This window comes from Ictidomys tridecemlineatus, chromosome 5 (genome assembly GCF_052094955.1).
Source record: "Ictidomys tridecemlineatus isolate mIctTri1 chromosome 5, mIctTri1.hap1, whole genome shotgun sequence".
NCBI classification, from domain to species: domain Eukaryota; kingdom Metazoa; phylum Chordata; class Mammalia; order Rodentia; family Sciuridae; genus Ictidomys; species Ictidomys tridecemlineatus.
Window position 1 is genome coordinate 123904548 of NC_135481.1, and position 13923 is coordinate 123918470.

The window sequence follows — 13923 nt, forward strand, 5'->3', positions numbered from 1 at the left end:
TGTAAGAAAAAAATTCCATAATTTATGAATTATCCAGGCTAAGGTTTTTGTTACAACAGCAGTAATGGACTAAGAAATGGCCTGACTTTCTTTGATTCAAAAAATAATGTTACTCTCAGATCGCTAGAATCATTTTTGCTAATTGTAAATCTATATAAAAATTAAGAAAAACCAGAAATTATTCCCACACTTACTCTAGTGGCAATGAGTTGAACATTTGGTTTATACATGTTGTCAGTGGTATTGTGACTTGTGAATTACTATGAATATCATTGGTTGGTTTCTGTACAGTGTTAGGGCCTTAGAATTTCCTGATATTTAACCTATGTTCTCAGTTATTGTGACATTATTTCCACTGTGGGAGATACAGAGAAGCATTAGAGTCTGAACACAGGGTGCCCTCTTAATGTTAGGGCCCAGGATGACCACCATGGACGGCCTATCAGGACTGCTTGTTGGTTCTCCTTCTCACACTGCTCCTATCTCCTGATGTTTCACATAGTGACATACCCTTGGTCTCCCTTGTTTTCAGTGCTTCATGTGCATTCCCTTTGCTGGCTACTTCATATCCCCAGGAGGAGGACATGACCTGACTGCTGTTGTCACTTCTCCATCATCAGACATTCCTTTACCCAAGTTTTGCTGTTTGAGCTGACACCTGTTCATGTGCTCCTGTGGCAGGGTGCCAATAACCCTGCCAAGCCACTGCAAGGTCTACTCCAGGTCTCCTCACCCCAGGTGCAGGGCAAGAGAGCCAGACCAGAACCTCTCCTGCTTGGAGAGGGACTTGAGGTCACAAACTGAATGTTCACTGGGAAGCAAGATGGTAGCAGGCCCTGTTAGGACCTGTCTGTACTAAGGAGATAAGTGAAACCCTGATCTTGTTTACACTTACAGTTCCCCATTGTCATGACAACAGAGAAAACCATCTCATTTACTGTTTGGTGAATCTTCTGCCACTCCTCTAAGTGTTTCCCACTGGGTTTTTTTAATGGTTTCCAGATTTATATAATTCCCCTTGCTATTAAGATTGTCACCTAGGGCTGGGGATGTGGCTCAAGCGGTAGCGCGCTCGCCTGGCATGCGTGCGACCCAGGTTCGATCCTCAGCACCACATACCAACAAAGATGTTGTGTCCGCCGAGAACTAAAAAATAAATATTAAAAATTCTCTCTCTCTCCTCTCTCTCCTCTCTCACTCTATCTTTAAAAAAAAAAAAAGATTGTCACCTAGCTAAACAGTACTCCTACAGAGCTGGTCCTTGGTTAAAGGGGGAGGGCTGAGGCCTGCCTTTGTTCATTTCCTTTCTCCAGGCTTGGGCAAAGACCCAGCCAGAGGGCGCCCAGCATTCCCTTTGGCCACAGTCAATCCTGATGTGCAACCACAGAGCATGCATTATTTTCCCTGCACAATTAGTACATTTCATTATAGAAGAAAACATGAAAGATAAGAAGAATGAAATAACTAAATTCCTACCACACAGAGAGAATTTTTTTTTCAATTTGGGTTAATTCCTGTGCTGTGGATATTTATGAAAATAGGTATTTGACCTGCATAATCACTTACATGTAAACAATATTTTGTACATGCATGCATTTACACAGCCATTCTGTTTTCAACAAATAGAGTCATGTCATGCCTGCAGTTTTTGGCAATTTTTTAACTTTATTTCTTGGGGGGCCTTGCACATACTAGGCAAGAGCTCTACTGAGCGACATCTTCAGCCCTTCATTTTTATTCTGAAACGGGTCTTGCTAAGTTGCCCAGGCTGACCTTGAATTTGCAATCTTCCTACCACAGCCTCCCCAACAGCTGGGATGACAGGAGTGCACCACCACAGCCTGTTGCACTTACTGTGTCAGTAACTGCAGAATGTTTTATCAGGTTCCGTCATGGCTGACCTATCTATGCTCCACTTCAAATCCCTGGAGTTGATTTCTTTTTTTTAAAGAGAGAGTGAGAGAGAGGGGGACAGAAAGAGAGAGAGAATTTTTTAACATTTATTTATTTTTTCTTAGTTCTCGGTGGACACAACATCTTCGTTTGTATGTGGTGCTGAGGTTCGAACCCGGGCCGCACGCTTGCTAGGCGAGCACGCTACTGCTTGAGCCACATCCCCAGCCCCCTGGAGTTGATTTCAAGCTTCCACTCTGAGAGGCAGGACTGGTCTGACTGTAGGAATCACCCACTCGTGTTGCCGCCGGGCAGGGAACCTGAGAAATCCCAGGCCACCCCCCACAGTGCACCAACACTGTGTTCCAGCAGGGAATCTGACAGGGGAAATGGGCATCTCCAGTGGGACTGACTTCTACTGTGATTCCCCTCCGGTTGGCCATGTCCTGCCTGTCTCTGAGTGCAGGTCTTTGGGGGTGGCATTTTCTGCGTTTGTAGGGGCCGGATGCATCACTGGCAGAAATGCTGGTCGGTGAAATGTGCTGGGAAGATTTTCCGCCAACTTGCCTTTTCACCTTGCCAATGGTGGAGTTTTCACTGCAGACATGTTTGACATCGTCAAGTGAACAACTCGTGGGTCAGCAACCAGAGATTCCTCTCAACATGTCTATTCCCATTTCCCACACAGCCAAAGGCAGCCTCCTCCTCCTTGACACCTTTTGTATTCACTAGTCACACATCTGGGTTTCATGCTGTCCTTTTGTGCAAATCAGCTTTTAGAAGAATCTGTGCCTCCCCAGAGGCTCACCGGCCTCCTTCTGTCCATACCTCCATGCTTGTCCACACTGTTCACACTTCTCAGACACCTGGAAAGACACCTCATGGCTTCAGTTGTTCTGTGAGACACTTACACATCTGCAGGGACAATGTCCCCTCTTCCTTCAAAGTGTGCCAGCAGCACCGATGGTGACATGACATTCATGACAATGGAGGGGCCTTGGGAGCACCTGCAAGCACCAGCTCAGCTGTGCTTCCGACCTGACTTGGGAGCCATGAGGTGGGCAGGTGGGCAGGCAGTGGCACTGCCTGAACGGTGAGAAGACACAGGCCTTCCCAGGTGAACGCTAGCATGGCTCCAGATCCCCTGCATTGTCTCGTTGAACCTCATAAGTTGCTGGGGGTGCTGGGCACTCCCTCCATCTCCCCACAGAGAGCGTGGTGTTACCAGCCATACATTTGAATTTGCTTCGTGACCCATCACAGGTCCTTGCAGATGCTGGTGAAAATAGGGAAACATGGTCTCCCTTCTGGGGGATCCTGTGCCCCACCCCTCATTGGGAGTTCTGTGCCCAGGGAAGATGAAAGGATGGACATTGGGCCTACTCACTATCTCTGAGATACGGACTGAATGTGTCTCCCGAATTCATACTGAAATCCTACCGCTCGTGCTGGTGATAGGAGGCGGAGCCATTGGGAATCCCTCATTACTGGAATTAGTGTCCAGACACTTCATCTGACGGAACTGGGCTGGGGTGTGGTAGACAGCTCACCTAGCATGCATGGGGCTCTGGGTTCCATCCTCAGCACCAAGGTGACAATAGTGAACCATGGTCTTGGACATGCCACCTCCAGAACAGAAACACATGATCCTGTTGTGTGTCAGCCGCTGGCTATGGCGCTTGGTTATGGCAGCATGGACTCACGACTGCCAGGCTAGGTGTCTTGCTGTCTTGTTTGTGGTTTGGGAAGGACCCTTCCCCACCTTGTGACAGACAGCATCCTTAACTGACTAGCTTTAGCACTTTGCCAGGTAGCCCCTTGCGTTTTTCTCAGGTTACTACAGGGTTCTATTCACAAAGGCAAGGTGACCTCTGCCCCATCACTCTCACCTGTGTCTTAAGGGTTAGCTGACCATTTTAAGGGGATGCACTCATGTTTTACCACATGCCTGATGTTGGTCTAAAAACCCAAAGAGGGAGGTCTGGGTAAGCCCATTACAGTGAATCCATATTATAGGATACCAAAAGGCCATGTCAACTACACTCCAGAAAAAGTTTGAGCTTTTTTTTTTTTTTTTTTAAAGAGAGAGTGAGAGAGGAGAGGAGAGAGAGAATTTTTTTTAATATTTATCTTTTAGTTCTCAGCGGACACAACATCTTTGTTGGTATGTGGTATTGAGGATCGAACCTGGGTCGCACGCATGGCAGGCAAGCGCGCTACCGCTTGAGCCACATCCCCAGCCAAAGTTTGAGGTTTGGCAGAATGTTGAGAGCCACAGCAGAGTCGGAATGGCCCCTGGCACTTTTCCAGAAGTAATGGTTGAGAGGCACGCCATTAAGATGATGCTGGATTGATTCAATTGTATATTAGACCTTTACTGTCTGGTAATAGGATGGCTCTTGTCTGGCGCCTGCTACTTTGGAGTTCCCGGTGAGTTCCCAGGGGTTCCAAGAGTGAGTGCTTGTGCAGCCGCGGGGAGGGAGTTCCAGTTGGTGTGTGGTGTGTTCCTGGAGGAGCCGCGTGGGTGGTGTTCGGGAGAGTTCCCAGGGAGTGTGCTGGTGGAGTTCGGAAATAAGGTTTGTTCCTGCTTGAGTGGCTCGTGATTTGTGCCCAGCCAGACTGAGGCAGCAGAATGCTCATATATTGATGGAGACAACATAGTATGTGCACCTCAATCCAGATTTCAAAACAAAAACAAAAGTCCTCATGTCACCCTTAGACCTCTCCCTTCCTCCAACACCTGATCTCTGCAGAGATCTCACGCAGCCTTCCTGCCTGGGAGGGTTTGTCCTCCTGACCCGGGCTCTCCTGATTGGTGTCTTGGCCCAGGGGCTCCTGGACCAGGAGGACACTGAGGGACACTCTGCCCTGCAGAGCCTGGGGCCTTGCAGGTGTGTTCCTCCTGGCCCCACCCTTGTCCACCCTGCCTGGAGCACCACACCTGCCAGCACTTGAGGTGCCCGTCTTTGTCTCTCAGGAGAATGCTCCAGGAGGGGAAGCACTGTCTAGTTTTTCTTTCCTGCATCCCCAGGGCTTAAAACTGGCTTGATAATCATGTGCTAGGTGAACAAATGTTCGCCCCTTTCAATACAACAAGTCTGCAAGGGTCATCTGGGTTGTTTTCAAGGAGCAACTCCTGTAGGAATTTCTGGTTTCTATAGCAGTTAGCATCATGGTCTAGGGCCTGCTCCATGCTGGCCACTTAATGGGGCAACCATGGGGAAGAGCCCAGACACTGTCTTTGCCCACGAAGTTCAGGCTACGTTGGGGGGTGGTGTAGCAGGTGTGAAATCAGGCTGCGGTCATATGGCAGGTATCTGTGAGCTGCCACCCTCCCAGTGGTGCCCCAAAGGCAGCCTTCCAACCATAGACAGCTCTCTTACCGAATGCCATGATCCTGCTCCTCTCACAGGCCATGGCCTGCAATGATGGGTCTGCTGCTCAGCCTTCCTGCCTGTGGCCTGTCCCTATGCAGTTGCTGTCCCAGGAGGCCGCCAGGGTGTCTTTACCTGAAAGAGGAGTGCATTTCCAGCCACTCTGTGTGACTTCTGTGCCCTTAGTGTGAGAAGCTTCCATTCTTGCCTCAGGGATAGTGGCTCAGTCATTCCATGGGCTTCACCCATGGCACAGGACATGACAGAAGCCACATCCAGGAGTTTCGGCACCTCTGACTGGAGCTGCCCCCAAAGAAACAGCAGAGTAGTATGCTTTCTTTAACTCCTTTGGCTCCAGACCAAGGAGTGGAATAGCTGGGTCAAATGGTGGTTCCATTCCACGTTTTCTAAGAATCTCCATACTGCTTTCCAGATTGGCTGCACCATTTTGCAGTCCCACCAGCAATGTATGAGTGAATTTTTTCCCTACATCCTCGCCAACACTTATTGTTGTTTGTATTCTTGATAACTGCCATTCTGACTGGAGTGAGATGAAATCTTAGAGTAGTTTTGATTTTCATTTCTCTAATTACTAGAGACTTTGAACATTTTTTCTTATATTTGTTGGTCATTTGTATTTCTTCTTCTGAGAAGTGTCTGTTCAGTTCCTTAGCCTATTTATTGATTGGGTTGTTTGTTTGTTTGTTTGTTTTTGATGTTAAATTTTTTGAGTTCTTTATATATCCTGGAGATTAGTGCTCTACCTGATGTGTGCGGTAAAAATTTCCTCCCGGGCTGGGGATGTGGCTCAAGTGGTAGCGCACTCACCTACCATGCGCGGGTTGCTGGGTTCCATCCTCTGCACCACATAAAAATAACATAAAGATGTTGTGTCCACCAAAAACTAAAAAATAAATATTAAAAAATTCTTTCTTTAAAAAAAAACTTTCCTCCCATTCTGTAGGCTCTCTCTTCACCAAAGACAGCATACTACAGTGACACAGCCATATCAATGTTTATAACAGCACAATTCACAATAGCTAAACTGTGAAACCAACATAGATGTCCTTCAGTGGATGAATAGATAAGAAACTGTGGTATATATAACACTGGAATATTACTCAATATTAAAAGAATAAACTCATGGCATTTGCAGGTAAATAGATGGAGTTGGAGAACTCATGCTAAGTGAAGTAAGCCAATCCCTCCCCCACAAAGGCTGAATGTCTTCTCTGATATGTGGATGCTGATCCATAATGGGGTTGGGGGCATGGGAGGAATGGAGGAACTTTGGATAGGGCAAAGGGGAGGGAAGGGAAGGGAGGGAGCATGGGGGTAGGAAAGATGGTGGACTGAGACAGACATCATTACCCTAGATACATGTATGACTGCACATATGGTGTGACACTACATTGTGTACAACCAGAGAAATGAAAAATTGTGCTCCATTTGTGTACTATAAATCAAAATGCATTCTGCTGTCAGTTATACCGAATTCGAACAAAGAAAAGAAAGAAACAGCAGAGAAGTGCATGGGCCTTCCCACAGGAGGGCAGCAGAAGTCCCAGGGTCAGCAATTGTCCTCTCACTATGCTGTGCTCCTGTTACCCTTAGAAGTACAATGAGGTTCCTGTGGTTTCTGTGCTTCAAAGGGAACCCCTTTCAGTCAGGGACCACATCTGCCCCATGTTGCATGTCCCACAATGAGTTTGTGTCATCTTGCCTTAAACTGATTTGATAAATGAGTTTCCAAGGAGCCCATAGGCCACAGCACCCAGCCAGAAACACCCGAGTCCTGCTGGGCAAGCTGAGGGAACTCCTGTGACCACAGGTAGAACTGCAGGAGAGGAGCTGGCACCTCTGCCTAGCCCTTTCACCCAGGGTTTTGGGCTTTCTTCTCTTTATCACTGATGAAGTCTTATGACCATTTGGAACCCTTCGGCTTTAATTCACCAAGAACATCAGGATGTGGCAGCACAACCTGGGCAGCCAAAGCAGGAGGATCGCAAGTTTTCCCCTCCCTCCCTCCCTCCCTCCCTCCCTCCCTCCCTTCCTTCTTTCTTCCAGTTCTGGGGATTGAACTCGGGGCCTTGTAATTGCTAGGCAAGCACTCTGTCACTGAGTCACACTCCAATCTAGGAGATTTGAAAGTCTAAGGCCAGCTATAGCAACTTAGTGAGACCCTGTCTCTTGACAGTCAAAAAAAAAAAAAAAAAAGAAAAGAAAAGAAAAAGAATTGGGGATGTAGCTCAGTGGTAAAGCACTCTTGGGTTCAATCCCCAGTGCCAAAACCCAAACAAATAATTCATCAGTGAAATATTCCTGTAATCCCAGCTACTTGGAGCAAAAGCAGGAGGAAGACTGCAAGTTCAAGGCCAACCTGGACAACCTAGCAAGGCCCTGCCTCAAAAACTAAAAAACATGGGGCTGGGGAAGTGGCTCAACCGGTAGCGCACTCGCGTGGCATGTGTGCGGCCCAAGTTCGATCCTAAGCACCACATACAAACAAAGATGTTATGTCCACCGAAAACTAAAAAATAAATATTAAAAAAAAATTCTCTGTCTCTCACTCTCTCTTAAAAAAAAAAAATTAAGGGGGCTGGGGATGTGGCTCAAGCGGTAGCGCGCTCGCCTAGCATGCGTGCGGCCCGGGTTCGATCCTCAGCAGCACCACATACCAACAAAGATGTTGTGTCCGCCGAGAACTAAGAAAAAATAAATAAATGTTAAAATTCTCTCTCTCTCTGTCCCCCTCTCTCTAAAAAAAAAAAAAAAAAAAAAAAAAAAAAAAAAAAAAAAAAAAATTAAAAAACAAAAAAGTTTAAAAACAGGCTGGGCTGTCACTCAGGGTCAGAGCACTGGTGGTCAGACTGTCTCTGCCCAGAGAAGAATTTAAACTTTTCCACCATAGCAATCACGGAGCCAGGCAAGCCCTGCCTCCTTCAGTGGCAGTTGCAGAACCTCAAGTGCCTCAGTTTCCTCCTCTGTAAGGTGGGGATGGGCACTGAGGACTCCAACAGTGCCTGGCACAGGGAAGGGGCACGGCTCAACTGTGGCTGCTGGTGGCAAGCCCCAATATGCACCGCTAATCACCCCATATTTCCTCCCTGGATCCTGGCTGTACTGCCTGCCTGGTGCACACAGACACGATGCGTCAGGCGGCCCATTCATCTGTTTGCAACTGCACCCCCGTCCTGTCCCCACACTGCATGCCAAGTGCTGAAGTCAGTGGATGCCTGTCCTCTGCCCTCACATCAAAGGCAGCCTGTCCTCACCGGGGCTGCTGTGCCTCTCTGAACACAGCCCCCATCTCTTAGGTACTAGTCCCACAGGCGCTCTGCTGGCCCCAGCAGGGCCACAGTGTAAGACAATACTCCAGTCAGCTGGCCACAGACAGACAGACTCTCATGGCTTTCAGCTGTACCACCCTGAAGGAGCGGGGACCATGTGGGAAACACAGGTCCCTTGTTTTCTCCAAAGTGGGACCCTGGCTTTAAGCGCTCGCAGCTGTTTGCAGCTCAGATCCTGGAGTTGCAGAGGGAGCCAGCAGCACCAGCTTTTGCTGGAGAAAATGTGAACAGTGGACTGCTGTGGTAAACCCCAAGGACAGGGAAAGACAGCTGGTTCAAAGCTGATTGGCTTGGGCTGGAATTGTTTCAATAAAACTACACGTAGACAGCAACACAGGGACAGGAGTAGGAGAAGCTGTGGATACAAAGAAACAAGACATGACAGAAAAGCTTTTCCTAAGTCTGTTGATTTTGACCATAGACAGCACCAAAAGGACGCCAAAAGGATGGGAAGGGATGACCCTGAACCTAGATGTCCTGTCCACAGGCCTTGACCAAGGTCCCAGCCCACTGGGTTCCCAACCTCTGGAGGTTGCCTCCTATTGGCACTGCGATCCCCAGCCAGGAGGGACTCTGCCCTTTACGTACTTGTTCTCAGGGTCTCAAGAAAAACTTAGAAAAGCACTGCTGAATGCCGAGGAGGATAGTCCCGGGCTAAGCCCACCCGGGTTTCCAGCTGGCAGGAACCGCAACAGTCACGCCTGGGCCCTGCCACAGCCCTGCGACCACAGCGCAGGGCGCGGGGCACAGAGGACATGGGCGGGTGGGTGGCGTCTTCAGGGCGTGAGGGGGACCCCGCGCTCTAGGGGGCTGTGCGCGGACACGCGGGGCTGCAGGGCTCAGGAGGTGCGGGGGGTGGGGATGCGCTGGGACCCCGATGCTGGGACACGGGGCCAGCCGGGGGACAATGAGCGTCCTCGGGGGCGCCACGGTGCGGCGAGCAGGCAGAATACCGCGCGGACCCCGCGGGTCCCTCAGCCCGGGTCCCTCGCGGCCCTCGAGGCCGTCCCGGGGGGCGGGGCGGGCGCGCGCCGGGCGGGGCCTGTGCGCAGACGCGCGCTCCCGAGGCTGGCGGCGGGCGCGCGCGGCACCTCACTTCCGGCGGGCAGCGATTGGGCGCGGGGCGCGATCCCGGCCGGCCCGGCCAATCGTCGGCGGCGCGCGGCGGGGCGGGCGCGGCCGCAGTCTGGACGCCGCCCGCGGGCCTGCCGCTGCCCGCCGGCCCCGCCGGCAGCCATGTGACCGCGCCGCCGCCCTCCGCGCGCCCGGCCCGCCCGCTGCCGCGCGCCCGCGGCCGGCGCAGCCCCAGGCCGCCGAGGGACGGCGGGGCCGGCGCCATGGCCGAGCGGGGCCGCCTCGGCCTCCCCGGCGCGCCCGGCGCGCTCAACACGCCGGTGCCCATGAACCTGTTCGCCACCTGGGAGGTGGACGGCTCCAGCCCCAGCTGCGTGCCCAGGTACGCTGCCCGCGCGCGCCGCGCTTTGTCCGCGCGCACCTGCCCGCGCTGGGGCCTGCAGCCCCGCTGGGACCCCGCGCCCCTGAGCGGGCGCCCCCGGGTTGCTGGGCCACTGCCCTCGCGGCGCTGCGCGGCCCGCTGGCCCTGCGGCTCGCCTGGCTCGCGCCCAGCCTGCTGCGCCGTGACACCTGCCTCCTGGTGCGGGACGTGGAGTGGACTTGGGGTGCGAGCCCTCCCCTTCGGGCTCCACAGATTTCCCGTCGCGTCCGGAGGCACTGTCAAACCTCAGCGGCCTGGGAGTGTTCGTCGGGCGCAGTGTCCCGAGGACGCGCAAACTTGGGATCACGACGTAACCCCTGTGCGGAGGGTTTTCAGCTTCGCCGCCGTCTGTCCGGCTTGTACCCTCGGGGCGGGGCGGGCGGTCCGTCCTTTTCTTACCTGTGTGGCCATGTGCCTGGTCTTGCAGAGACTTCTGAATCAATACTGCTCTTTGCCTCGAGCCGTTAATTTTGCAAAAGGCTCCCTGCTCTTCACTGGGTAGGCGACGGCCCACTCGGCCTGTGGTAAGGACTGGACAAGGTTTACCCAGGGGCCAGCGCTGGGAGCAGCCACACTCTACGTGGACTGCAGCGCCGCTGCCCCCACATCTTCCGCACAGCTTGAAACTTTTGTGACTTCTGCTTGGTTTGCGCAGGAGCTCCCAGGCTGAGGGGTCACAGAGCTCTCCTACAAGGCAGTCTCCAGGCGAGGGGGCAGCAGGTGGGGTGAGGCTTCTCCCTAGGGAGAGGTGAGAGCGAGTAGACCTCCCAGTGGGCATCTCAAGAGTGCCATCCCCCCGAGATGTGGCCAGTGTGCCATCGAGGAGACCCCAGGAGTGAATAGAGGGCTTGCTTCTGTGGAGCTGTGTTCGCCTGCAGGTGAGCTTCAGATGGGCCTGCTGCACTCTGCTTTGGCTCCTTCAACAGTTTTTTTTTTCTGAGCATGGTGTTGAGGATACAGAGGATGAGGTTTGCCCTCTTGGGGTTAGGACCCCAGGGCTTTGGTGCCTTATGGAAAGGAAAGGCAGGTGCTCAGCAGGACTCCTGCACCTGGTGAGGCTCCTGGAGGACTTGGTGTCCCTGGGAGACCTGAAGAACAGCATTTGCCTCAAAACCAAAATCAGCAGTGACTCCCAGGCCTGCCTTGCCCTAGCATCGGACTCCTCACCAGGGGTGGTGCTGACCTTCTCATTCCCTCACTCTCTCTGACTGCCTCACTGCCATCAACCCCAGCCCTTGGACCTCCATTGCTGGCTGCTGGCTCTCCCTGAGCCTCTCCCCTCCCTGCCGACCTCCCCTATTGCATCTCTAGCAGGGCATGCTTTTGTTGTGCCTCCCCAGCAGCCTCCTGGGCTCCCCAAACGAGGGGCAAAGTGTACATGCAGGAGTGTATGTATGCATTTTGTTGTACTGGGGACTGAACCCAGGCCTTGCACAATCCAGGCAAGTATTCTACCACTGAGCTACACCCCTAGCCCCTGCTTGCCTATTAAAAAAAAAAATTATAATTGTGGATGGACAGGATGCCTTTATTTATTTATTTTTTTATGTAGTGCTAAGGATCAAACCCAGTGCCTCACACATGCTAGGTAGGTGCTCTGCCATTGAGCTACAGCCTCAGCCCCTGCTTGCCTATTTTTTGAGCCATGATCTTGCTGTGTTGCCCAGGCTGGTCTTGAATTCCTGAGCTCAAGCCATCATCCTGCCTTAGCCTCCTCACTAGCTGGGACTACAGGTGCATGCCACCATGCCTGGCTAGTACTGAAGTTTTTAACCTCAGGCAGAAGGGAGTGTGAGGGGGGGAGGAGGGGCCAGGTGTCTTATCAGCTCCACTGTGGAGCTTGGTTCTGTTCGTCAGGGGTCTAGAAGCTGCTATTGAAAGGGGAAGCTGTGGAGGCAAGGCAGGAGAGGCTGATTAGGATAGGTAGCAGCTCTGGGTGCTGGGCTGGCTCTGCAGTGTGCAGGTGAGGGGACTGGGTGGGCAGAGCAGATGGTGCACACTCCTCAGGTGCAATGGCAACTTCACTTGTCCTCTGTGCAGTGGGTTCTGCTGGCACCCCTGCGCACTTGTGCTTAGATGACCTGGTGGTTAGTACTGCTCATCTGAGCACTTTATGCTGGTGGATCCTTGCCCTGTGTCTTTCCCACTTCTGGTTCTGGCCCAGTCTTTAGCTCTCTGAGCTGTACCTGTGCTGGTGGTTGTGGATGTGTTAGTTGCTGCATAGTATTCCCCAGAAGCACCCCTGGTTTCTTCTTCCCTCCCTTTACCTTTGGCTGCTTTCCAGTTTGGGGCTGTGGCTGTAGATGTTCTTGAGCCTGTCTCCTGTGTGAGTCTCTTCCTGTGGACCTGCCTCGAGTGTGGATCAGAGGTGTGGGCATGTGCCTGCTCAGCAGTCCTGCCAGAGGCTTTCCAGAGCTGTGTCCACTCTGGTCCCACCAGTGGGCAGGACCCCTGTGGCTCTATGTTCTTGCCAACACACATTTGACTTTTATTCTATTTATTTATTTATTTGAAGTACTGGGGATTGAACCCCGGGTGCTTTACCACTGAATATCCCAGTTCTTTTTATTTTTTACAAGTTGCTGAGGCTGGCCCCAAATTTGCCATTCTCCTTGTCTCAGCCTTCCGAGTCACTGGGATCATTGTCATACACTGCTGTGCCCAGCATGTTTGATTTTTTAATTTTTGAAAATGTGGTGGGTGTGAAATGGTATTGTGATTTTTTTTTTATTCTTTCCTTTTTTTTTTTTTTTTGGTACTCGGGATTGAACTCAGGGACTCTAGCACTGAGTTACATCCCAGCCCTTTTTATTTTTATTTGACACAGGGTCTTGCTAAGTTCCTCAGGGTGGCCTTGAGCTTGTGACCCTCCTACCTTAGCCTTCCATGTTGCTGGGATTACAGGTGTGTGCCATGGTGCCAGGCACCAGGATTTTAACTTTGATATTATTCTTTGATTATGAATCTAGGCCATTTTGTTTCCTTGTCAGTGGAAATCCTGTTCGTTTCTCTGCTGTTTTCATTTCTCTTTTTTCCTACTTGGTCCTCAGCAGTTTCTACAGGAAACGGAGCTCCTTTTCCAGCCACCAGTGTGGAAGTGCTCATCCAGTTTCAGGGTCTTTCTACCCTGGATGTGCCTTTGGGGCTGGCCTGGGGTTTGTCTTCCTGTGTTGGATTTCTAGAGGAAGCAGGAGAGTTTTTGTCCCCTGGGATCTTTGTGCCAGGGCCCTGGGGCCATGACAGTCCACAGAGGAGGAAGGGTCCAGTGTCCTGGTGTTTGTCCAGTAACTGCTGGCTGAGAGCATCTCCAGCTGTATCCCTCCTCTGTGGCTGTGCTGTGGCACATGGGCAGGGGGCACCTGCCTCTCAGAGTGTCCCTGCCCCTGCTGGGATGCCCAGAGTGCCCCTGAGACCCTGTGCCATACAGCCTGTACCCACCTGCCCTCCACAGAGCCTTGGCCATTGTGGGCCTTTGCACTTCCTACTGGATCTCCTTTCATGTTGAGGTTCACTGATTAATCTTTAAATGTTGTGTGCTCACAAAATGCACCTTCCTTGGCACACATCTTGGCACCTTCATCCGCACGCGTCTTGGCATCTGCAGACCCTGCCTGCTTCTTGGCTTGTGGAGTGAAGGTGTTGCAGATGCATTCAAGTGCCAGGAGCTGGGTCCTCCACATGCACTGACTAGTGATAGGTATGTGCTTGTGGGAGGCACCGAGAACCCTCAGGGGCCTGTGCCTCCCACTCTCCACCCATGAGCAGCGCCAGCTGTTCAGAAGGCCACATGGGTAGGATCAAGCTGCAGGCT

General features: G+C 51.9%; 1 protein-coding gene and 1 long non-coding RNA gene across 12 annotated transcripts in view; one reads left to right on the plus strand and one right to left on the minus strand.

The window, feature by feature from the left end:
• Nucleotides 1-3993: 3993 nt before the first annotated feature.
• Nucleotides 3994-9668, minus strand: LOC144377977 (uncharacterized). Its single transcript, XR_013439362.1, has 2 exons — nucleotides 9206-9668; nucleotides 3994-5402 (listed from the first exon to the last, which is right to left on the minus strand). It is a non-coding gene; the product is annotated as an uncharacterized LOC144377977 (long non-coding RNA).
• A 230-nt stretch (nucleotides 9669-9898) lies between these two features.
• Nucleotides 9899-13923, plus strand: part of Pacs2 (phosphofurin acidic cluster sorting protein 2) — a 73495-nt gene continuing 69470 nt past the window's right edge. For 4 of the 11 annotated variants that reach the window (XM_078051065.1, XM_078051066.1, XM_078051062.1 and 1 more), the window contains exon 1: nucleotides 9901-10073. In XM_078051065.1, coding sequence (XP_077907191.1) covers nucleotides 9955-10073 — 119 coding nt within the window. In that variant the 5' untranslated portion in view covers nucleotides 9901-9954. Of the gene's footprint in view, nucleotides 10074-13923 lie in introns of all 11 variants that reach the window. The other 7 variants (XM_078051061.1, XM_078051064.1, XM_078051063.1 and 4 more) reach the window with 3 other exon arrangements.